Source organism: Macaca mulatta, chromosome 13 (genome assembly GCF_049350105.2).
Source record: "Macaca mulatta isolate MMU2019108-1 chromosome 13, T2T-MMU8v2.0, whole genome shotgun sequence".
Lineage (NCBI taxonomy): Eukaryota > Metazoa > Chordata > Mammalia > Primates > Cercopithecidae > Macaca > Macaca mulatta.
Genome location: NC_133418.1, coordinates 94,378,282 through 94,401,915, shown reverse-complemented (window position 1 = coordinate 94,401,915; position 23,634 = coordinate 94,378,282). Strand labels below are relative to the sequence as shown.

The window sequence follows — 23,634 nt, the reverse complement described above, 5'->3', positions numbered from 1 at the left end:
TGTATTTTTTCCCCTGTATTTTTCATATTGAATGATTTCTATTTATCTGTTTTCAAGCTGAATGACCCTTTCTTCTATTATCTTTAATCTGCTGTTTGTTCATCTAGTGAATTTTTATTTAAAATACTGTAAGTTCTGGAATTTATTTTGGGTTCTTTATTGGTTCTGTTACTTTCTTGAGATTTCTCGTCTATTTATTAATTATAGCCATATTTTCCTTTAAGTCAGCTGGATGATGTCTAGTACCTTTTACTCTGTTAGGGCTGGTCTTTTAGGCAAAATTTCTTCTTGCTTTTTTTAATATAAGTATGCTTTGTTTTGTGATTGGATTGCAAGAATAGTTGGCAGGATCTCTTAATGTTCATCCAGCAACTTGTTATTGTCTACCGTGTACCTAGCATTTTGCTAGGATGCAGTGATGAACAGGACAGATATGATCTCTGTCCTTGTGAAGATAATAGTCCTCTACCTAAAATGTCTTATCCTAATTGTCAATTTACAGAGCTTGACTAATTTCTTTTCTGGCTTTCATTTGACTAAAAATCTTTTTCTTTTAGAGGACAGAAGTTGACTTTCCCAGACCATTAATTTTTAGAGTTACATTTTAAAATTAGCTTTAATGATATGAAGCCCAGTGTTTCATTGCAACCCTAAACATACCATTTACCATAAAATACTCATTTTATGTTGTTGCTTAACCACTATCACTCTCTATTTACAAAGTGAGTATTTCTCTATGTACATATATTAAGTAAAATAAGAATACTGTTCAGTTTACATAATATTAATCATCACAAGTAGATACTTCTAAAACGTCATCTACAAACTGTATGCTAAGTAATGTTACTGTCATCGTAAAATCAGACATTTCCTATTGAAACATTTGACTGTTTTCGTGTCATTTATATAACTATTTTTAGTGTTTGTTTCATCATCTGTAAAATAAATTGGAGTAAATGATCTTTGAGATTTATTCTAGATTCAGAATTGTATATCTGATTGTAAAGCAAACATTCAGAGGTTAAATGATTTTTTGTAATAGTCATGTATTGTTACTATACTTCATTTTCTAAATGTCATCTGTTTTCTGTAGTATATAATCTTTTAATTATGAACCACACATTTTTGTTGAATCTTTCTGCCAAAACCTTGAGAGTTCTGAGAATTGGTAAACATTAATATAATTGTAATGCTTTTACAGTGTCCAGTCACTAATTTTTGGAGAGCGAGCATTTTCACAGACATTGCAGACAGGTATTTGGTTTCACTATTGGCCTTCCCACTTTCTAGTCATTTGAACTTGGCTAAGCTCCTTAGCCTCTCTGTAAGCTTTTGTTTCTTCATCTCTATAAAAAGGGATCTCAATACTACCTACCTATATCAGAAAGTCATCGTAATGATTAAACGAGATAATAAATATATAGCCTTTTTAGTATAATGCTTGCCATTTGGTAGATACACAGTAAATATTTGGTATTATATTAATTTTAGTTTTAGTTTTAGTTTTGCTTTTATATTTTAGGCTAAACTGGTGTTTTAAAGAAAATTCAAAATATAGTGGCTCCAATACGGTAGAACTGTACTGACTTACAGGGCCAGGCTGGCAAGGTACCTACGGTCTCTGAGGTCATCAAAGGGTCCTGATGTCATCAAGGGTTCAGATGTCTTCTATCCTGTTAATCCATCTAGCTTGGCCTCCAGCCTGGTATAATGTCCTCTTGTATTTGGTCAAGACTGGGTCACTGCCACTTCTTTGCCCCACTCTGGAGGAAGTCTAGAGCAAATGCTTTCTTTCTATATCAGTGACTCACGTGTCTAGTACATAGCAAGTTGCATGTATCACTTTTGCTTACTCTACTGGTAAGAGCAGCTAAAAACTGTAGTAGAATCTGGGAAATGTCTTTTTTTTTCTGGGCAGCCATGTACACAGTTAAAACTCTTACTCTGGAAGAAATGCTGGTATTCATAGGACAAGTTACTAAAAAAATTCTGCAGTAGCTGTTTCTACTGTTATTAATATTAGTAGCATTACTATTACTGCAGAATTACATTATACACCCACAGTATTTGTACAGTTTCAATTACATGCACTAAGATAGGTAAGGGAATAGTGGGCAGAGAAGAGAATGAATTGTTTCTGCTTCATATGAGATGAAATGGGAAGTATGAGTGGTTCTCTACTGAGTATGATTCTTATGTTTAAAGATAGATATTTTTAAACAACATACAAACCAATCACTTTGTCTGATGGTCAGGTAGGGTAATAGCAATATAGTACAATTTTGGGAGAAGATTGGCCGAGCTGGACTTACTGATAGTGTAATCTTTTGAGATGCACCATCCTAGGAGATTTTCAAAGATAATTTCACCTATTCCTAACTTTTGTCTTATTAGCTGTTTGGACAGTTTAACACATAGGTAAGATTTAACTACCACAGTACTAGTAAAAAATTAGTATACATTTGGAAAACTGCTGTCACTCAGCTGTTTAGTTTACTAGTTACAGCATATCAGGCAGAGAACGTTTTTTTAGTTAAGAAATGTATAGACGTTGAATTCCTTATAGCTAGGTTACAGAAAAATTGATATCCTAGTTTTGAGATAATGAATGTCTCTGTTGAAAGAAATGGAGAGGAACTCTCAAGGGTGTCTTTAATCGCCTTTTATCTCATACTTGTACAGAGAGCTAAAGGAGTTTTTAAGCAATAATAAAATATATTATTTTTAAATTCAAAGTGAATTTAATCTGAAACTTATTCTTATCCCTTATTGATGTACTTTATTTTAAGCAATCCCAAACAGTTAAAAATAATTTTCCACCAAAAATAAATTAGGATAAATGCACTTAAACTAATTATTGCTTCACAAAAATAGTCACAAAATGATCTTCTCTTTCGTTAAGTTTCTCTTGTGGATTAAAATGATTTCGTTGGCAAGATTTTTCTTGTCTTACTATTTTTAAGGAGCACATTTTCTGTGCTAAAAGAGGCATAGCAGTGAAGTGTTTTAGAATCTTAGAATTAGATGAGACTTAGAGGTCACTTTGTCTAACCTAACTCTGTGGGCAAGAATCCCTTCAAGAACAATCTGCAGGGTGACCATTCAGTCTTTGTTTGAATGTTTCTATAATTTGGAGTGCATGTCTTTGTTCCTTTCATTTTTGGACAGTTCTGTTCAACATAATCAATACTGTAAGGGTCAAACTCAGCATCTGCTCAGAGCAGTTTTTGCTTCTCAAAATCTTAACTCTGACCAAACAGTCTGATTACTACCTGGGATTATGAAAATTACTTGGAGTTCTGTCCTTTCACCATAAATCATGCCTTAAGAATTTAGAGGTCATTTTCTAACTGTCTACCTAGGGCACAGGTTTCTTCCACAGCCTTCTGATCTTTTGATACCATTCCAATCCTAGCATAAAACAGATGTTCAATAAACATAGATTGCTGAACGTGATTTTTGTCTGTACTGTTGCTCTTAACAAAGTGGGTGCTCACTGTCTTGAAGAATGAGTTGGGATTGCAAAGCCTCAAGTAGCTAGAGATTTGGGTAACCAGACCTAAGCTGAACCTGAAAAGCAAAAGCAGATGTGGAGATGAGTTGTTATTACCTCAGACTAAATAAAGATCCATCAGAATGATAAATGAGAGTGAGAGCAGCAGGCATGATGGCAAAACTTTCTCTGTCATCTTGAGAGGAACCACTCTCATCTTTGTGTTTTTATACACGATGGAACACTTGGACATAGTAAGTAGTGGTATATAAAAGATCCTTGGAAAATGCTTCCATATTTCTATTAAATAATACACAGAGAAATCTTTGACCAATTAGGTAAAAATTATCAGAATTGTTACTCTTCAATATAAGAAACAATGCATTATAAAATTTTGTAAGATTTATTACTGTTGACACTATTATCTCTCTCGTATACTAGAAATAAAATAAATATGAGAATAGTGTCTTTTTTCCCAGTCTTTTAGTCTGGATTATTTGAATTCTGGAGTTCTTTATAGATATTACAACTTTATTTCTGTGTAGTATATTTGTTTTTCTGCCTTTGCAGGAGCTGTAAATAGGTTGACTGGATATGTCTCATCTGGTATTACAACTGATTAATGTGGACTTGAGATCTTGGCTGCCCAAAAGGTTATTTATAACCTTCAGGCATATTCTGATAGAATGCTGGATGTCAAAGGAGAGAATGTCATGTTATATGAGATGTTCCTGGACACCCGATCTTGGTGGTGGTGGTGGAGGTGATTTTTTTTTTTTTTTTGAGACAACATTCTCTTGCCCAGCTGGAATGCAGTGGTGCGGTCAGATCTCACTGTAACCTGAAATTCCTGGACTTGAGCAATCCTTCTGCCTCTGCCTCCTGAGTAGCTAAGGCTCTGGGCATGTGCCACAATGCCTAGCTTTTAAAATGTTTTTGTAGAGCTGGAGTCCTGCTATGTTGCCTAGGCTAGTTTTGAACTCTTGGCCTCAAGCGATCTTCCTGCCTGAGCCTCCCAAAGTGCTGGGATTACATGTGTGAGCCACCACACCCATCCCAGTCTTGGATTTTTAAATTTTGTTATTTTTCATAATGAAAAGCAAAGGATTGTTTGGAATCCATAGGTATCATATGTTAGAGATTGCATATATAGGGTTATATATGAGGTTTGGGATTTATAGGCTTAAGATTTTTAACTCTTGGCCAGGTGCGGTGGCTCACACCTGTAATGCCAGCACTTTGGGAGGCTGAGGTGGACGAGTCATGAGGTCAGGAGTTCAAGACCAGTCTGGCCAACATGGTGAAATCCCGTCATTATTAAAAATACAAAATATTAGCTGGGCGTGGTGGGCGGGTGCCTGTAATCTCAGCTACTCGGGAGGCTGAGACAGGAGAATCGCTTGGACCCAGGAGGCGGAGGTTGCAGTGAGCCAAGATCACGCCACTACACTCCAGCCTGGGTGACAGAGCGAGACTCCATCTCAAAAGAAAAAAAAAATGACATTTTTTGCTGTGGGTCCAAGCCCAGAGGACTCTGCCATGATCCTTTTTACCAGGAGGTCTTACATGTAGGTATTTCACTTTCAAGGGACTTTTTAGAGTAGGGGTTATAATTAGTTGAGCAGTTATGGACCCTTTTGAAAATTTGATGAAAACTGCAAGCATTTTACTTAACAAAGTATGTGTACACATTGACATATCTTTATATACAGCTTAAGAGGAATACATTTTTATTGACCTCTTGGAGGCCGTCCTTCTAGGACATAATAGGTACTGGATTAAATACCCATGCTGAAAGTGAACCTCAGCTGTGGGAAAGTAACTTAATGAGGACCTATGGGATATCTGTAGCTACTTAGTCCAAATGATTTTGTATCAAGATGTTAACACCTTGACTCTGTAGCAATTTGGACATAAAACTTTTCTAACTTCTTTTTACTTTCTAGTATATTTCTTTAGCTAATATTATTTTGAACCAGTGTTTTATTGATCCTATTATGTGTGTCAAAGTCTTACTGTTTCATATTTCATTTTTTTAAAAATGCTTTTTTGTTGTGAAGTATAGCAAACATACCAAAAAGTTATTAAAACACAAATGTACAATTTAATGAAAAATTTTGAGGGTAACTATCAACTAGGTCAAGAAATACAACATTGTCAGCTCTCCAGCAAGCTACCTAGACTTCCAATCAAAACACCCTCCTTTTGGTAGAAGTTCGTCTGACTTTTAAGATAGTTATTTTCTTCTTGTTCTTTATAATTTTAGCATCTATATAATCATCTTTAAAATATCTTAATCTTTTAGAAAGTCTTGTATATTGACATTTATTTTATATATTTTTGTTTGTTTTGCTGTCTCTCAAAATTATGCTTCTGTGTATCTTTCATGTTTCTATAGGTACTTGTAGTTCATCTACTTTAATTGTTGTATAATTTTTCCATTATATGAGTACACCACAGTTTGTCTATTGGCTGTACCTTGTTTAAGATTATCATGATATTCGCAAAGAGAACTTTTGATTCTGTACTGTATATTTGCCTTTAGATAAATTTCTCTATTAATAAGTCAAATATTAACTAGTAAATTTGTTACATGTAAATAATTTGAGAATTCAAATAGGAGTTTGAAATCAATAATCAGGTTTTATTATAAGCTGTTATTTTACTTTCAAGAACTCGTAAGTCTGTAATATATTGTTTTTCTAAATATTTCATATGTATTGTATACCTGGCCCATCAGAAAAGTGAATTAAGCAAATTCAGCAAATATTTGAACATTACTGTGTTCCAGGTATTAAGGCTTGTAGTATTTTAGTAGATGTATAGTTAATTTATTCTTTATATAGTGTCAAAATAAGTAAGATCTATGTTTTTGTTTTTAAAACATCATAGTACAGGAGGCTATAAAGTGAACAGTTTAACTTTCTGGGATATTTTTTCCCCTGTACCCAGTGCTAATTCTTTGACTATTCTTTCTAGAAAAAAGGTAATAATGTTACATATATATATATCCTTAAAATATTACACAGTAGAATCTTGATATACTACAACCTTTTATACTTTCTTTTTACTTAATAAGGTATCTTGATTTCAAGGATAATTAGCATTTTTTAAATTAGGAAATCACAAAAACTTAAAATAGAAATAGTGCTTGATATTCTCATTCTTCTAGATAATGTCACCACCCAATTTTTTATTATAGAAGCAAGGATCATGGGAAATACTAACTTTTATATATTGGAAATCTTAAGATTTATTTATAGGGCATGATAAAACTTACCTATGGAAAATCATATTTTTCTCTATATCTGTATTATTTTCTTAGGCATTATTGGAGACCATGTTTGGTGTAAAAGTGATTATAACTGGTGATGCATTTGTTCCTGGAGAAAGAAGTGTCATTATAATGAACCATCGGACAAGAATGGACTGGATGTTCCTGTGGAATTGTCTGATGAGATATAGCTACCTCAGATTGGAGAAAATTTGCCTCAAAGCCAGTCTCAAAAGTGTTCCTGGATTTGGTAGGTTACTCATACATTATTTTAAGTGGCTCATTCATTTTGCTGTAAAACTGACATAAGCATTAAAGCAATTCCATTTTTTTCCTCATTGGGCTAAAAACAATCTCAGGTTCTTTTGTCTTTAGAGGATCTGTTATGGCAGATGACTTTATTTTAATCTCTTTTTAAAAAAATCTTACACTGAAAGTGAAAATAAACTATTCTCAAGGAAATGGATATATAGTATCTGAGGACCACCACATTGAAGGATATGAATTAATAGTTTAGTAACTTTTTATTGCAGGTAGTACTTGTGATTTCGGCCAGAAACTGGTCTGTGCTGATAAACTACTTGACATTGACGGATTGATTGATATTCGTGTAGTAAATATTAATTGAATACCTAGGTTCCAAGCATTCATTATACTAGGTGCTAGTACTTTCTGAACTTCCCCAATCTATAACTTTAAAATTTTTAAAAAGTCTTTTTACTTTGCTTGTATAATATTAAAGTTCCTGGAAATGTTTATTTTAAATGGCTAGGAATACAACATGTGCCTTGTGTGTTGCAGAAGTAGGGATATTTCAGCATTGCATGTTAAAAATAAATGGCCTCCTTTCTCAACTTACTACTTAATGTGAAATAAGGGAGGGGACAGATTATAAATATATTCAAATCAGTTATTCCCATGGGTATATGAAGTACCCACTGTATCCTCCTGACAGCCTCATTAATTACATTTATACTTCTGTGGTTTACCTAGGTAACACTTCTTACTTATTTAAATTATGTACTCTCTTAAACCATGCCTCTATTAGTGTACTGACATGGTTTATGATTTGTGAGGGCAAAGGGCAGGCCCTCACAGGATAGACTAGTAAGGTGTTTGTAGTTGATTTACTGTTTTTTGTTTTTTTGTTTTTTGTTTTTGAGATGAAGTCTCGCTCTGTCACCCAGGCTGGAGTGCAGTGGCGCTATCTCGGTTCACTGCAAGCTCCGGCTCACTGCAAGCTCCACCTCCCAGGTTCATGCCATTCTCCTGCCTCAGCCTCCTGAGTAGCTGGGACTACAGGTACCCGCCACAACGCCCGACTAATTTTTTTGTATTTTTAGTAGAGATGGGGTTTCACTGTGTTAACCAGGATGGTCTCAATCTCCTGACCTCGTGATCTGCCCACCTCAGCCTCCCAGCGTGCTGGGATTACAGGCTTGAGCCACCGCACTTGGTCAACTGTTTGTGTTTTAATTGCCTTTGTACTTATAGCTTTATCTTTCTCTTTGCCGCTTTTCCAATATAGTGATCTCAGGGCAGTCAGATTTCTTACATGGCAGCTGGCTTTCCCTAGAGAACAGTCTCACTTGAGAACCAGCAAGAAGCTACAAGGTATTTTATGACCTAGCCTTAGAATTCAAACAACATCACTCCTACCATATGTTATATTGGTGGAAGCAGTTACTATCCTCAAAGATTCTAGAGGACGGAGCATAGACCCCATAGATTGAAGATGTGTCAAAGATGTCAGTATTTAAAAACTGCCACATCCCTAAGAGGACTGATAAATATAAAAGAGAAGGCACATATTACCAGTAGCAAGATTGATTCTACATGAGATATACTAACAGGATATTAAGAATAACATTATGCCAATGACTTTAAAAGTGTATATGAGATTTAAAAAATACAGAAAAATGCAACTGACAAAATCTGACATCAACAGAAAATGAAAAAGCCACAGTTATGTGTCTAATAGAGATTGAATCCATAATTAAAAGTCTTCTTACAGAGGTTTTTGAAGGACAATGGCAACTGTGTATTTTTCTTCACCCTAATTGTGAAAAATTTATGAAATCAAGCAGGAGAGGAAAGAAAACCATGTATCACCTATCTCTTTTAGTATGAGAAGACAAATAATGCCATAAGCTTTCAATTGATTTATGAAGAGAAGTAAATTCCAAAACATTTCCTTCTGCCCTCCCATCTTTACAAATTTAAGAGTGCTAAGAGTGGAGAGAAGAAGATTAAGAGTAGAATGGCATGCACCTGGGGCTTGCCGGCAATTCTGTCCCTTCTAGTGGTAGAGCATTGTGTGCATGCGTGTGTTCACCCCCCAGGGTCAAAAAAAACTTGCCTTCCCAGCATTCTTCCAGTAAAGCCACACCAGAGCATCCACAAACAGCTGCAGCCTAGGCCAGTGAGGCACTCAGTAGACACCACTGATGTTGATGAAAGCTGAAGAAATCATATGGAGTCTATATTACTGTTGTTGCACGGAACCAAAGTCAAAGTGTCCTGTCCAACTGAGACTATACAGCATATCTACAGGAAAAGGTTTTTCCATATAAAAGCTATATCATAAAATTGGAAAAAGTGGGTGTTCCATTGTATGCACAGATACCAGTGTAGGGACACAGGAAATGTGAAAAAGCAAGGAAACTTGATACCTTCAAAGGAACGCAAAAATGCTCCAGTTAATATACCCCAAAGTAAAGGAAACCTATCAAATGCTTGAAAAGGAATTCAAAATAAAGATCTTAAGGAAACTCAGCAAAATACAAGAGAACACAGATAAAGGATTCAGCACAATCAGGAAACAATTCATGATCTGAATGAGAAATTCAGGAAAATGGTAGGTATCATAAAAAGAATCAGAAATCTCAAAACTGAAAAATTCAGTAAATGAAATAAAAATAAAATCAAGAGCTTCAACAATAAACTAGATCAAGAAGAAGAAAGAATTTCTGAACCTGAAAACACGTGTTTTCAAGTAACCCAGTCAGATCAAAATAAAGAATGAAGAAAGCTTACAGAACATGTGGAACACCATTAAGTGATCAATTTTTGCATCATGGGAGTTGGAGAAGAAGAGGTGAAAAAAGGCATTGAAACCTACTTAATGAAATAATAGCTGAAAACTGTCCAAGTCTTGGGAGTGATATGGACATCCAGATACAGGAAGCCCAATGATCTTCAAATAGGTTGAACCTGAAAAGGGCTTCTCCAAGGCATTTTATGGTCAAGCTCTCAAAAGTCAAGAGAGAATTCTATAAACAGCTAGAGAAAGGTGTCAAATCACATAAAAGGGAATCCCCATCAGACTAATGGCAGATTTCTTAGCAGAAACTTTACAGACCAGGAGAGAATGGGATGATATATTCAACGTGCTGAAAGGAAAAACTGCCAGCCAAGGATACTATAACTGGCAATGCTATTCTTTAGAAATAAAGGAGAAATAGTCTTTCCCAGACAAGTGAAAATGAGGGAATTCATCATGACTAGACTGACTCTAAAAGAAATGATTAATTACTTCTGCATCTGGAGTAAAAAAATGATATCTAATTATTATGAAAACATGCAGATAAAACACACTGATAGAACAGATATGTAGATGAAAAAGAGAAGGGACTCAAACATTAACACTACAGAAAAATCACCAAATTGCATAGATAAAAACAATGAGACAGGAAGAAAGGTACAAAGGATATACAAAATAACCGGAAATCAATTTAAAAGTAGTGGGGATAAGTGCTCACATATTAATAACCTTGAATGTAAAGCATTTAAATTCCCCAATTAAAAAATATAGACTGGCTGAATGAATTTTTAAAAAAAGACAAAGCAGGACCCAACTATATGCTGCCTACAAGAAACTGACTTCACCCGTGAAGATACACATAGACTGAAAATGAAGGAATTGAGAACGAAATTCTATGCACATGGAAACCAAACATGAGCAGGAGTAGGTATAGAGTATCAGATGAAATAGACTTCAAGTTAAAAAAAGAAAAAAACCCCACAACATAAAAAGTGACAAAGAAGGCAATTATTAATATATAGTGATAAAGGGATCAATTCAGCAAGAGGATGTAACAGTAAAATACACACACGCGTGCGCTAAACACCAGAGCCCCCAGAGATATAAAGCAAATATATCTATATTTAGACCCCAATATAGTAATAGTTGGGGACTTCAACACCTCACTCTCAGCAACAGATAGATGATCCAGACAGAAAATCAAGACATATACTGGATTTAAACTGCACTATAGACCAAGTGGACCTAACAGATATTTAAATAATATTTCATTTAACAGCCACAGAATATACATTATTTTCATCAGTTCATGGAACATTCTGCAGGACAGATCATGTGTTAGGCCACAAAACAAGTCTCAGCAAATTTTAAAAAATTGAAATTATGTTAAGTATCCTGTCAGACCACAATGAAATAAAGTTAGACATTAATAACGAGGATATTTGGAAACTGTACCAATGCTTGGAAATTAAACATGCTTCTGAATGACCAATGGGTCAGTGAAGAAATTAAGAAGGAAATAAAAAAAATTTGAAGCAAATGAAAATAGAAACATAACATACCAAAACCTATAGGATACAACAAAAGCAGTAGTAAGAGTGCAGCTTATAGCAGTAAATGCCTACATCAAAAAAGTAAAAAGATTTCAAATAAATCACCTGATGCACCTCTATGAACTAGGAAAGCAAGAACAAACCAAACTGAAAATTAGCAAAAGGAAAGATTAGAGCAGAACTAAACAAAATAGAGACTGAAACATATGAAGGGTCAATGAAACGGAATGTTGATTTTTTTGGAAAGATAAATAAAACTGATAAACCATTAGACTAAGTAACAGAGAGAAGATGAAAAAAAAAAATTAGGCCAGGTGCAGTAGCTCATGCGTTTAGCACTTTGGGAGGCCAAGGTGGGTGGATCACCTGAGGTCAGGAGTTGGAGACCAGCCTGGCCAATATGATGAAACCCTATCTCCACTAAAATACAAAAATTAGGCGGGCGTTGTGGCAGGCACCTTTAATCCCAGCTCCTTGGGAGGCTGAGGTAGGAGGATCGCTTGAACCCAGGAGGTGGAGGTTGCAGTGAGCTGAGACTGCACCACTGCACTGCAGTGTGGGTGGCAGAGCCAGACTCCATCTCAAAAAAAATAAAAAAATAAAAAAATTTGAAATGTAATAAAAAATTATAAATGTAATATGAGATATTACAACTGATACTACAGATATAAAAAAGATCATTAGAGAATATTATGAGTTACTATATGCCAGCCAATTGGAAAACATAGCAGAAATTGATAAATTCCTGAACGTATAAGCTATCAAGATTGAAATAGGGAAACATAGAAAACCCGAACAGATCAATAACAAGTAATGAGATTAAATCAATTATTAAAAACATCTCCCAGCAAAGTAAAGCTCAGGATCAGATGGCTTTACTACTGAATTCTACCAACCTCCCCTGAACTTTTTTTTTTTTTTTTTTTTTTGAGATGGAGTTTGGCTCTCTTGCCCAGGCTGAAGTGCAGTGGTGCGATCTTGGCTCACTCAAACCTCCACCTACCTGGTTCAAGCGATTCTTCTGCCGCAGCATCCTGAGTAGCTGGGACTACAGACACGCGCCACCATGCCCAGCTAATTTTTGTGTTTTTAGTAGAGATGGGGTTTCACCGTTTTGGCCAGGATCTCTTGATGTTGTGATCTCCTGCCTCGGCCTCCCAAAGTGTTGGGATTACAGGTGTGAGCCACTGCGCACCCGGCCCTTTTTGTTTTTTTTTTTTTTTTTGACAGAGTCTCACTCTCACACATGCTAGAGTACAGTAGCATGATCATAACTTACTGCAGTCTTGAACTTCTGGGCTCAAGTGGTCCTTCCACCTCACCCTCCTCCTGAGTAGCTAAAACTGTTAATACAAGCTTGCACAATGATGCCTGGCTAATTTTTTAAAAAATAGAACTTTAGAGCCAAGCATGTTTAGTCAGGATCTAGACACCACTAAATGTTCTCTTTTAATGTTATATATACTGTTTTAACAGGCTTGGCTGGTCTACCTTCAATTTATTTAAGAACATGTATTATAAAACTATGTAAACAAAAACCTTATATCACTGTGTATGGATCATGCTAAAGTAAACCGCTAATCATTTTAAGAAATCTTCTCTTGGATAAATGGTTTGTACTTCTTAATCATGGTCCATCTTAAATTAGATGTCAAAAAAAATTTGAATAATTCAATTTGGGTATAATTTCAGGAGAAGGAAAAGGTAAAAGAATCTCTAATAATTTTTATGTGCTGTGTGCGGAATACTTTGTAAGGGATTTTATATACATTATCTTATTTAAAGGTCACAACTGCATATCATAACATAATCCTCTTAAAGAAAATGGAGTTTAAGAATGTTAAATAATTTGCCTTGTTCCACATAGATACTATGGAGTGGCAATAAATTATGAAACCGGGTCTATTTAGTTCTAGAGTCAAGGCATAAAAATATTTAATTTTAAATAAAATGTTTAATTACTTAAATTTTTATGTATTATAACTAACAGGTACATTGTACAAAATCAAAAGCTACAAAGAGTTGTATACAGAAAATAAAGTTTTGTCTCATCCTGGCTCTGTAGTCATTCGGTTTCCCCAAAACAGTTGTTAATAGTTTTTTTCAGAGCTATTCCATGCATGAACAAGCAGATTGTTTTCTTCCACTTAATTTTGTTAAATAGAAATGGGTGCAACAAAATACATATACTGTTCTTCATATTATTTTAAAAGTATTTAGCAATATATGTTGGAGATTATTCCATGTCAGTGTATCTATTGCTGCATTATTTTAAAATGATATCATAGTATTTAAGGATACATGATATTTTTAACCCATCCACTGTTTAAATTTTTCCAATCTTCAGCACTTACTAATAATGTTGCAGTGATTTTCTTTGTCTATGCAGTATTTCACATAAAACTAAATTTATCAGCAAGAGTTGAAACCTGGATCAGAATATGAGAGATATTGTCCATATCCATCCATAGGGATTAAATCAATTTATATTTTAAACAATGATATATATGCTGTTTCATTACACTCTCAAAAACATGGTGCTATGAAATACCTGGGTCTTTGTCAAACATAGTTAGATAAAGAAGATATTTCAATGTAGGTTTATATTTATTTTTCTTTCTTTTCCTTTCTATTTTTTTTAATTTTTTTTTTTTTTTTGAGACGAAGTCTGCCTCTTGTCCCCCAGGCTAGAGTGCAGTGGCGCAACCTCGCCTCCTGGGTTCAAGCAATTCTCCTGCCTCAGGCCCCCAAGTAGCTGGGATTACAGGCGCCTGCTACCACGCACAGCTAATTTTTGTATTTTAAGTAGAGACGGGGTTTCACCATGTTGGCCAGGCCGTTCTTGAACTCCTGACCTCGTGGTTCGCCCGCCTTAGCCTCCCAAAGTGCTGGGATTATAGGCGTGAGCCACCACCCCCGGCCATATTTATTTTTCTTAAAGGTGATGAAGCTGGACATTTTTCTGATCAGCACAGGAGTTTTTACCTGCTCCGTTTCCGACCTGGGCGGGTTCACCCCTCCTTAGGCAACCTCGTGGTCCCCGGCTGCAAGGAGGTCACCATATTGATGCCGAACTTAGTGCAGACACCTGATAGGCATAGGGCACTACAACCCAGAACTCCTGGACTCAAGCAGTCCTCCAGCCTCAGCCTCCCGAGTAGCTGGGACTGCAGGCACGCGCCACTGCGCCCAGCAGAGGCTGGACATTTTTCTATTGGAATGTTAGTCTTTATCCTTTTGGGTTATACGAATTCTCAGTAGAAATATTAACATTTTGTCTGGGGTGAGTTGCTAATATTTCCTCTGTCTTTTGTCCTTTTTCTTTGTTTAGGTTATTTTTTTTTCTAGTGGAAATACTGTTTTTGTGCAAACTGATTAATCTTTTATGTCATCTGGATTTTATAGCAAACTTAGCTTTTCCATCATGCTTTTATGGTTTCACTTGTCATGGTTATTCTGGTCTAAGCTAGGAGAGCTGGGCATGGTAATTCCAGCTTTTTGGTTGGCTGAGGAGTTGAGCCCAGGAGTTTAAGGCTACATTGAGCTATGATTGTACCACTGCACTCTAGCCTGGGTGGCAGAGTAAGACCCTGTCTCTTAAAAAAAAAAAAAAAAAAAAAAGTAAAAAAGTTATTAAACAAAAAAATCTAGAGGAAAGGGACTTCTTGTTTATCGCCCCAAATAGCTACTCAGCCCAGTACTCTTTTCTGAATAAGTAATCTTTTCTTGATTAGTGTGAAAATGTCACATTTTATCAGGTTTTATTTTATTATGCATAAGTACCATGCTGTTTTATTTACCATACCCTTCTATTACTTTTAATGTATTACTTATATTCAATAAAATTAACCAGTTTTAAATTGCATATCATCATGTAACTCACAACAGATGAGTTAGTTGTATCCTTGTGCCCTTTTGCACCCAAACCCCTAGATAATATGGTAAATGTGTCTTTAACTTTCTAATTTACTTCCATACAATTTTTCCCATTTTACATTTTTACCAGTAATGTAAGAGAGAGTTCCAGGTGTCCCATATCCTTGTCAGCATTAGGTATTATCAGTCTTTCTGACTTCAGCTATTTTTGTGCCTTTGTTGTGGCAACAATTTTTCTTTTAAGACTAGGGATTTTGATCCTCTTCTCATGTGCTCATTGGCCATTCATACAGCATGTTTTGTGATGGTTCTAGTCGTATATTTTCTCCTTTATGGGTTGTTTCTTCTTTATTGCTCTGTAAGAGTTCTTCGAAAATTCTGGATATAGGCTCTTTATAGATATGATTTTTGCAATTTTTTACCCCAGACTGTGGTTTGCCTTTTTACTTTTTTTAAACCTGTCTTTCAAAGAGCAAACTTTATCTTCATGAGGTCTTTTTAATCCATTTCTTCTTACTGTTCTTTCATTGTCTAACCTTGTGTCACAAATATTTTCTCCTCCCAAGAAGTTTAATGGTCTTACTTCTTAACTTTATGTATGACCCATTTTGATGCAATTTTTATTGTGAGGCAGGGTCAAGGTTTATTTTTTTCCTATACAGCTTTCCAGTTTTCCATCAGCTTTTATTGAAAAGTCTGCCCACTATCCACTGAACTAACTTAACGCCTTTTTTTGAAAATTAGTTGTCCGGTAAGTGTTATTTCATCAGTATCATACTGTCATGATGCTGTAATTTTATAGCAAGAATTGAAATCAACAGTTATTTTAAATTTTTTTCAACTATTTGAGTATTTTTCCTCTCTATTAAAATTTTAAAATAAGCTTGGTAATTTCTTCAAAAAATCCTCAAGATTTTTATTGTGATTTAATTCAATCTAATTTCCCTTTGCAGTACTTGTAGTTTTTCATATAAAGGTCTTTCACAACTTGCATTTGATTTGTTTCTGCATATGTTTGATTCATGCTATTTTGGAGTTGTTTTAAATTTGTACTTTCCAGTTGTTTGCTGCCAGTTTATAGAAATGCAGTTGAGTTTTGTATCTTGCAACTTTTCTGAATTCAACTATTCTGCCTGCTTTGTGGGTTCCTTAGGGTTTCTATATTCATAATCACATTGCTTGTATGTAAATATTATTTTAATTTTAATATTCAACTTCTATACCTTTTTTTTTTTTTTTTTTTTTTTTTGCCTTACTGCAGTGGCTATTCTTTTTTTTTTTTTTTTTTTTAATTTATTTATTATTATTATACTTTAAGTTGTAGGGTACATGTGCATAACGTGCAGGTTTGTTACATATGTATACTTGTGCCTTGTTGGTGTGCTGCACCCATCAACTCGTCATTTACATCAGGTATAAGTGGCTATTCTTTTAGTAAAATGTTAAGTAGAAGTGTTGAGAGCAGACATCCTTGCCATGTTCCTGATCTTAGGTAGAAAGCCTTGAGCCTTTCACTGTAGAGTATAATGCTAACTGTAGATTTTTCACAGATGCTCTTAATTAGGTTGAGGAGTTCCCTTCTATTCCTGATTTGCTGTGACTTTTATCATAAAATGGTGTTGAATTTGGTTTTAATGCTTTTTCTGTATCTATTAAAATGATAAGATGAGTTTTCTCTCTTGTTCTATTAATATGTTAAATTGCATTGATTAATCTCTGATGGTAAACTAACCTTACATTTCTAGGATTATCTCCACTTAACTTTTTTATATATTGTTGGATTCAATATGCTAATAGCTTTAAAGAGTTTTTATATCTGTGTTAATTAGGGATTTTGTTCTTTTTTCTTGTGAGATACATATCTGTTTGTGACCTCATAAAATCAGATGGTCAGTGTTCTCTCCTTGCATGTTTTCTGTTAAGAGTTTGTATAGGACTGATGTTATTTCCTTTTTAAATGATTAAAGGAGTTCACCAGTGAAGCCATCTAAGCATGGAATTTTCTTTAGTGGGTGTCTTTTTAATTACAAACTAAATTTTTTGAGTTGTTATAGAATTCTTCTGTTTCTTGTAATTTTTCTTTTCAAGAAATTGTGTTATCTAAGTTGTCAAACTGAAGTGTCAAACTAAGGCATCAAGTTGTTAATAATATTTTGTTAATTTTTTAATGCTTAAAGAGTCTGTAGTTAATCCCTTCCTTTATTTCTCACTTTTCTTGTTCAATCTGGCTGGAGTTTTGTCAGTTTTTTTGATTTGCCCCTCTCCCCTAAAATAATCAGCTTTTGGTTTCATTGATTTCTTCCCCTCCCCTCATCAATCTGTGTTTTTAGTTTTACTGATTTCTATTCTTATCTTTATTATTTCCTAACTTTTATGTTCTCTGGGCTTAATTTGCTTTTTAAAAAGTTTTTTAGTTTCTTGACATTGAAGCTTAAGCCTTTGATCTGATACCATGTTCCTTTTTTAACACAGGTGTTTAGGACTATACATTTTCTTTCAGCACTGCTGTAGTTGTGTGTTGTATCCACATATTTTTCTGTGGACTGCCTTTAGCCCGAGGCTGAAAGCTTTGGAGAAGGGAACATACTCTTAGAGCTTTCCATCTTCCTTCTTGCAAGTGAACATGAACTCCCACCAGTCTGTCTGCTTCTACTCCCTCTCTAGTACCTTCTGATGACTACCTTTATCTTATGTCCAAATTTTGTCATTGTTTTCTACAGAGACGATTTGACCGATAGAGTCTTAACTCCATCATGCTAGAAAATGGAAACTGCTTAAGGACTTTTTTCTTTTTTAACTGTTAAGAAAAAGATTCCTGAAGCATAGGATTTTAGACTTGACATAAAATTTAGAGATTACTTAGTTTCTCTCTGTGCAATACAGGAATAATCTCTGACTCATTCTTTCTTCAATTAGTTACCAAATCCTAGTTTTTCTCAAAATATAAAAATATTCTCTTGCCAATTATGCTGTTAGTAGCTTCCAGGTTACAGCTGAGCTTCTGATAGCTTGGTCCTTTGGATTATCCTTCCCTTCCTTCAGTCCCACCCTTAAATACCCAGTAGGGCTAGAGTCTTCTCAACTTCCTCTCTGTGTGTTACTTGTATCAGCTTTGAATACCTGATGTATGTCCTGTGCCTAAGGGATTATTCTCTTGTTTATCCCGAGGCCCACTTTGGATATTGGTTTATAAAGGTGGATACACTCTCCTACCCCTTACCTTACAGAAATTCATATTAGACTTATGGTCCATAATCTCTTTCCTTGACCACTGAGTGTTTATTTCTCCTACTCTGTACTGGTATAGTCATTTTTATCATTCCAAACCTGTCCTTCTGCAAGACAAGAGGAAAACTCGTCTTGAGCCCCTATTTAAGTATTTCAGTCTTAACTTTTCCATTTGTTTATTTTCTTTTCCTTCCTGAGTTATAAGCTATTTATAGAGTACCTTACCCATTGTAGGCTCTTAACTATTTGTAAGCTTGATAGGATTTCATGAGAATGCAAGCTACTAATGGGAACAGATTTTGGATTGGAGAAAAAAAGATTTTAGAACCTTGAAAGCAAACAAATACAGAGTAATTTAATCAAGGCATAAATGTAAACAGCAAACAAAACAGCATGTTTGCCAATGAGAGTTAAAAAGGGAATTAAAGTTGGAGTTTGTAGGAGGAAATGATAGGGAAAAGAATGGATGCATTGTAGTGGTCAACTATATACTGTTTGAGACTATACCAGTTTTAACTTGTTGACAATTTGGTGTAATTTTAGGGAGTGTATTTAAGATTGCTGTTCACATTTTTTTTTTTCAAATAAATGTTTGCTTACCAGATGTTTAGAATATAATTATCTGGTCTATTTAATTCTTGTGCAAATGACTAAAGGAAAACACTGTATCTGTAATGCCAGGTTGGGAAATGGATGAGAGTTTAGAACAGAAAGTTCTTTTCTTAAAGTATAAAAGCAACAGACCTATGTAACAGGGTAGGAAATAAATCATTATGAGTATTTAGATTTTAGGTCAAGTTATAAAGAGTTTGTTAAATTAACTAAACTGTTTAGAATTTATTAAGATACACAGAATGGATTTTAAGAAAAAATGTTTCGTAGAGTTCAACTCTCTACCATCTCTCTGATGGTACTGCATATGTAGATTTTTACTTTTAGCCAATTTTATGACCACTTAATAACTAGTGAAATGAAATATTAAACTTAAAACTGTCATAAAAAGTCCATTTGCCTAGTGATTTTGTGCCAGGAAATGCATGTGCCAATTGTACGAACCCAACTCATGGCTTCTTGGTTTCTCTGGATCATTAATCACTCTAGAGTGAGAAAAGAGTTTGAGCCTTTTAGAAAGCATGAAAAGGAGAGTAATATTAAAGAGATAGTGATTTAAAACCTGGCCAAGTCATGGATTAAGCTAGAAATTTTCCTGATATGACATCATGATTTCATATTAAATTGTTATGTAATTCTGGAATTCTAAAGCATTACATTCTGCAATGTAGTGTAGTGGTGAAAACTAGGAAAGTCACACATTGTAATATATCTGGATTATTCAGAGTGAGATCAGAGAGAAGCCAGCAGGAACAGCGTGGCCTCTGATGAATGCTTTCATCCATTCTCAGTTCTTCAGGACATACGAAGACTGTTACTGCATATGTAGAAGTTCCTGTAGTGGTCTGCTTTCACAGGATAATGGAAACTGGTTAGGAAGCTGTTCAGAAGTTCAGTCTGCCAGAATATAAACTGCCAAAATATTAAATAATTTTTTTAGTCAAATCTGACGAAATGATTAGAATTTTATTTTACATGCTGTTGGTATTTTTACATATGAATTTTTCTTTTTAAAGATCCTGAATAAAAACAACTCAGTTACAATGTGTTGTTTACCTTTTTAGTACACTATAGGAACATGATTGTAATGCATGCTGCTGTTAACATGAAAGTGGTTCAATGTAGTGATATGGGAATTGGAAAGACTCATGTGGTCAGATTTCCAGTTTGATCTGTAGTTTATTGATGTATTTATAAACATTATAAATTTGTGTAAATAAATGTGCCATTGCCAACACAGTTCTAAGAATTACTAAATTTATTGAAGTCACCTTAATTTTATATACTATCATATGTTAACCATAAATAATAGATGTCTATTTGACATATTTAAAATTTGTAATGCCTAACTTTACCTCCTGTGAGAAAGAAACTTTACCCCCTTTCTTACCAGCTTCCTTCTACTTAAAACAGACATTCACTAAAATTAGAACAAAGTCATGAATATTTTCGACTCTATCCAGTTTGGTGGCTTCTTTTTTTAATTCAACACAATTTCATGCTGCTCTCCTGCTCATAACAAGAAGAATAAGATGAATGGATTCATCTTATTGATGAATCTGTTAAGATGAATCGATTCATCTCATTGGTGATTTTGTGCCAGGAAACGTACATGCTAGTTGTCCCTTCCCAAACTGTAGAAGACGCCCCATGGGACTCAGTAACACTCCACTCCTGCCAGTTCCTTTAGTGCAATCATAGGCATCAGTTTTGCTACCTACATTAGGCAAAGGTGCCTTATTACCCAAAAGTAACAACAGCTCGAGCCTTCCTGGAATGAATCTCTGCAGCTAGTGTGTTTGAAGCTCCACCTGTGACTCTTTCTTCAAAGAGGGCTTCTAGTCAAGGATTCCTGGCTACTTATTAACTATACTATAGCTATTACTGTCACAGCAAACTTTCTGATGTCCTGGCCTTCTTTATTGCATTTATTAGATTATGATATCCTATTAACTGATCATATAAAACTTCACAACAGCCTTCTTCCCCTGTGTTATTCCACATATTAACAACTAAAGGCCAGAAGTAGGACTTTACTAATCTTAACAGTGAACCACGGTGATGCACACATCCTATGACAGAGAATGAAAATACTTGATACTGGCTTTCTCAGCCTCCTGTCAGCAGGGATGGTTGTTTGAGCCAGTCTAACCAAAGGGTCTTATGGGAGAGTCTTGGAGTCTCTGCGAAAGATATTCCTCCTTAATAAGATGAAAGAAGTCAGTGAGGGGCCAGTGCCACTCCCTTTCGGCTTGTGGTCAGTATTGTGTTAGCACCTGAGGCTTGCAGCTTTTGCAAACATTCCCTCAAAGAGGGGGAGGTCCTCAGACATCACGAGGATGGCATAGTAGAATGGGAGATCCCGGCTCCTGAACTTAGCGTTGGGGCCAGACTTTATTTTATGTGAGAAGCATAAACCCAAATTGTTTATATGACTTTTAGATTAGTATTCTGTTATTTATAGCCAAAAGCATCCTGATGTAACTTGTTTTCCCCTATTTCACCAAGCCATGAGAAATGTATCCATTGTTTGATTTCCTCATTCAGTAAATTTTATTAATGCTAGTCACAAATGAAAATTTTTATGAAAACCATCAAGTAAAGTAGAATATATTAAACATATTTTAGTTCTGTTGCCTGGAAGACACACATACATCTCTGCTTATTTTTAGATGTATAACAAATTATTTCATTTTAGCAATTCTACTGGCATTTGAAACATAAGTTTTGGTAATTGTTGATTTTGTAGTTTTGGTTGCCAGCATTGCTTGGCCGAGATGAGTTTTAATGCATGGCCTGGTAAGTAGTGGAGATATACTTTTGTTGACGAAAAGAGTCAAACTCTGTAAAATATTTGAAGAGATTTATTCTGAGCCAAATGTGACTGACTATGGCCCATAACACAGCCCTCAAGAGGTCCTGAGAACATGTGCCCAAAGTGGTCGGGGTACAGCTTGGGTTTATATATTTTAGGGAGCCATGGAACATCAATCAAATACATTTAAGAAATACATTGGTTTGGTTCAGAAAGGCAGGACAACTTAAAGCAGGGGCTTTCAGGCTATAGGTAAATTTAAACATTTACTGGTTTACAATTGGCTGAGTTTATGTGAGGACCTGGGATTAATGGAAAGGATTGTTTAGGTTAAGGTAAAGGATTGCTGAGACCAAGTTTTTTTGTGCAGAGGAATCTCTCAGATAGCAAACTTCAGAGAGAGAGAGCAGGTTGTAAAATGTTTCTTATCAGATTCAAAAGGGTGTCTGGCGCTTAGTTGATTATCTCCCAGATCTGGAAAGAAAGGAAGGAAAACAAAGGGTGATGGGGATTCTCTATAGAATGTGGATTTTTCCCACAAAAGACTTTTCAAGGCAATTTCAAGGTATGGCAAGGTAATATATTTTGGGGTAAAACATTTTGATTTTTTTCCCTTGTTATGCCTGAGTAAGACTGGAAAGTAAGTCACAATATACAGGGTTAAACAAAGCTCATGTGATGAGAATTTATGGTTTGTAGGGCGTGATTCCCTAGATCCCTTAGAAAGGAATTTGGGCAAGATAAAAAATTAGAGCTTAGTCCTTACTTTCTTCCATTGGGAAGAAAAGAAAGGTTCAATTCATTTAAATCATCTGCCAGGCAGTTTACCAGGATTACCCTTCTTTCTAGAATGACATTGAGAACTAAGTAATTTTTTAGGATGGCACTGAAATCTAAGTAACTTAACTGAAGCTTTTGTTTTGAATATGTTAGCTGACTTCTGAATAGAGCTCAAGCCCTGAGCTGTGTGAAGTTGACAGTTTCTTTGGCCAGGAGAAACGGCTCGGAGCTTTAAGGTTATCTAATCAATCACTTACTGACATTAATGCAATTGGTTACCTAAATTGGATATCCTGTTGATGTGTACTATTTCTAATACCTCAGCAGATTTACATTGCGTTAGGCTGCTAGATATCCCAGATGTGAGCTAGGAAGCGAATTTCACCTCTACTTCTTTTAGTACCCTCAGGTCTGCTGAAAATTGAGGAATTCCTTTGCTTAAATTAATAATTACATTCTAAAATTATCTGAAAGACATGCTTTTATAACGGTAACTTCAGTAGAAAGAAATACAGAATTGGAGAGAGATTTAGGGTTTTGAATCTACTTTGTATTTGGTGGAAAAACACAAATGAAATAAATCATATAATAATCAGTTTTAAACCAACTTTGAAACGGCAGTTTGCAATAATAATAGAAAAGATATGCAAGATGAACCCAACTGTATCTCAAAGTTGGTAACTTTAATAGATAATTTGACTCCAGTGCCTTCTTTGTTGTTCTTTGTCTTGTGGCTGAGTATCTGTAAATTGTGCAGGTATTTTAAAAGAGAAAGGCAACATTGTAAGACCTGGGGGGAAAATGAATTAGCTGTTGTATTTATTATATATGTCATTGAAAATATATGGCTTTTCCCCATTTATTTCTTATAACAAATCTTACAGAAAATATTTTCCTTATGCTTGAAGTCAGATGTTTCTGAGTGTTACACTGCTGTGTAATGAATACCAGGCAGGGACA

The 23,634-nt window shown here is 35.0% G+C and overlaps 1 protein-coding gene across 10 annotated transcripts in view; it reads left to right on the top strand.

Moving 5' to 3' along the window:
- Positions 1 to 23,634, top strand: part of LCLAT1 (lysocardiolipin acyltransferase 1) — a 215,352-nt gene that overhangs the window by 91,031 nt on the left and 100,687 nt on the right. For all 10 annotated transcript variants that reach the window (XM_077959801.1, XM_001104502.5, XM_077959800.1 and 7 more), the window contains one exon: positions 6,819 to 7,017. In XM_077959801.1, the coding sequence (XP_077815927.1) occupies positions 6,819 to 7,017 (199 nt within the window). The remainder of the gene's footprint in view (positions 1 to 6,818; positions 7,018 to 23,634) is intronic.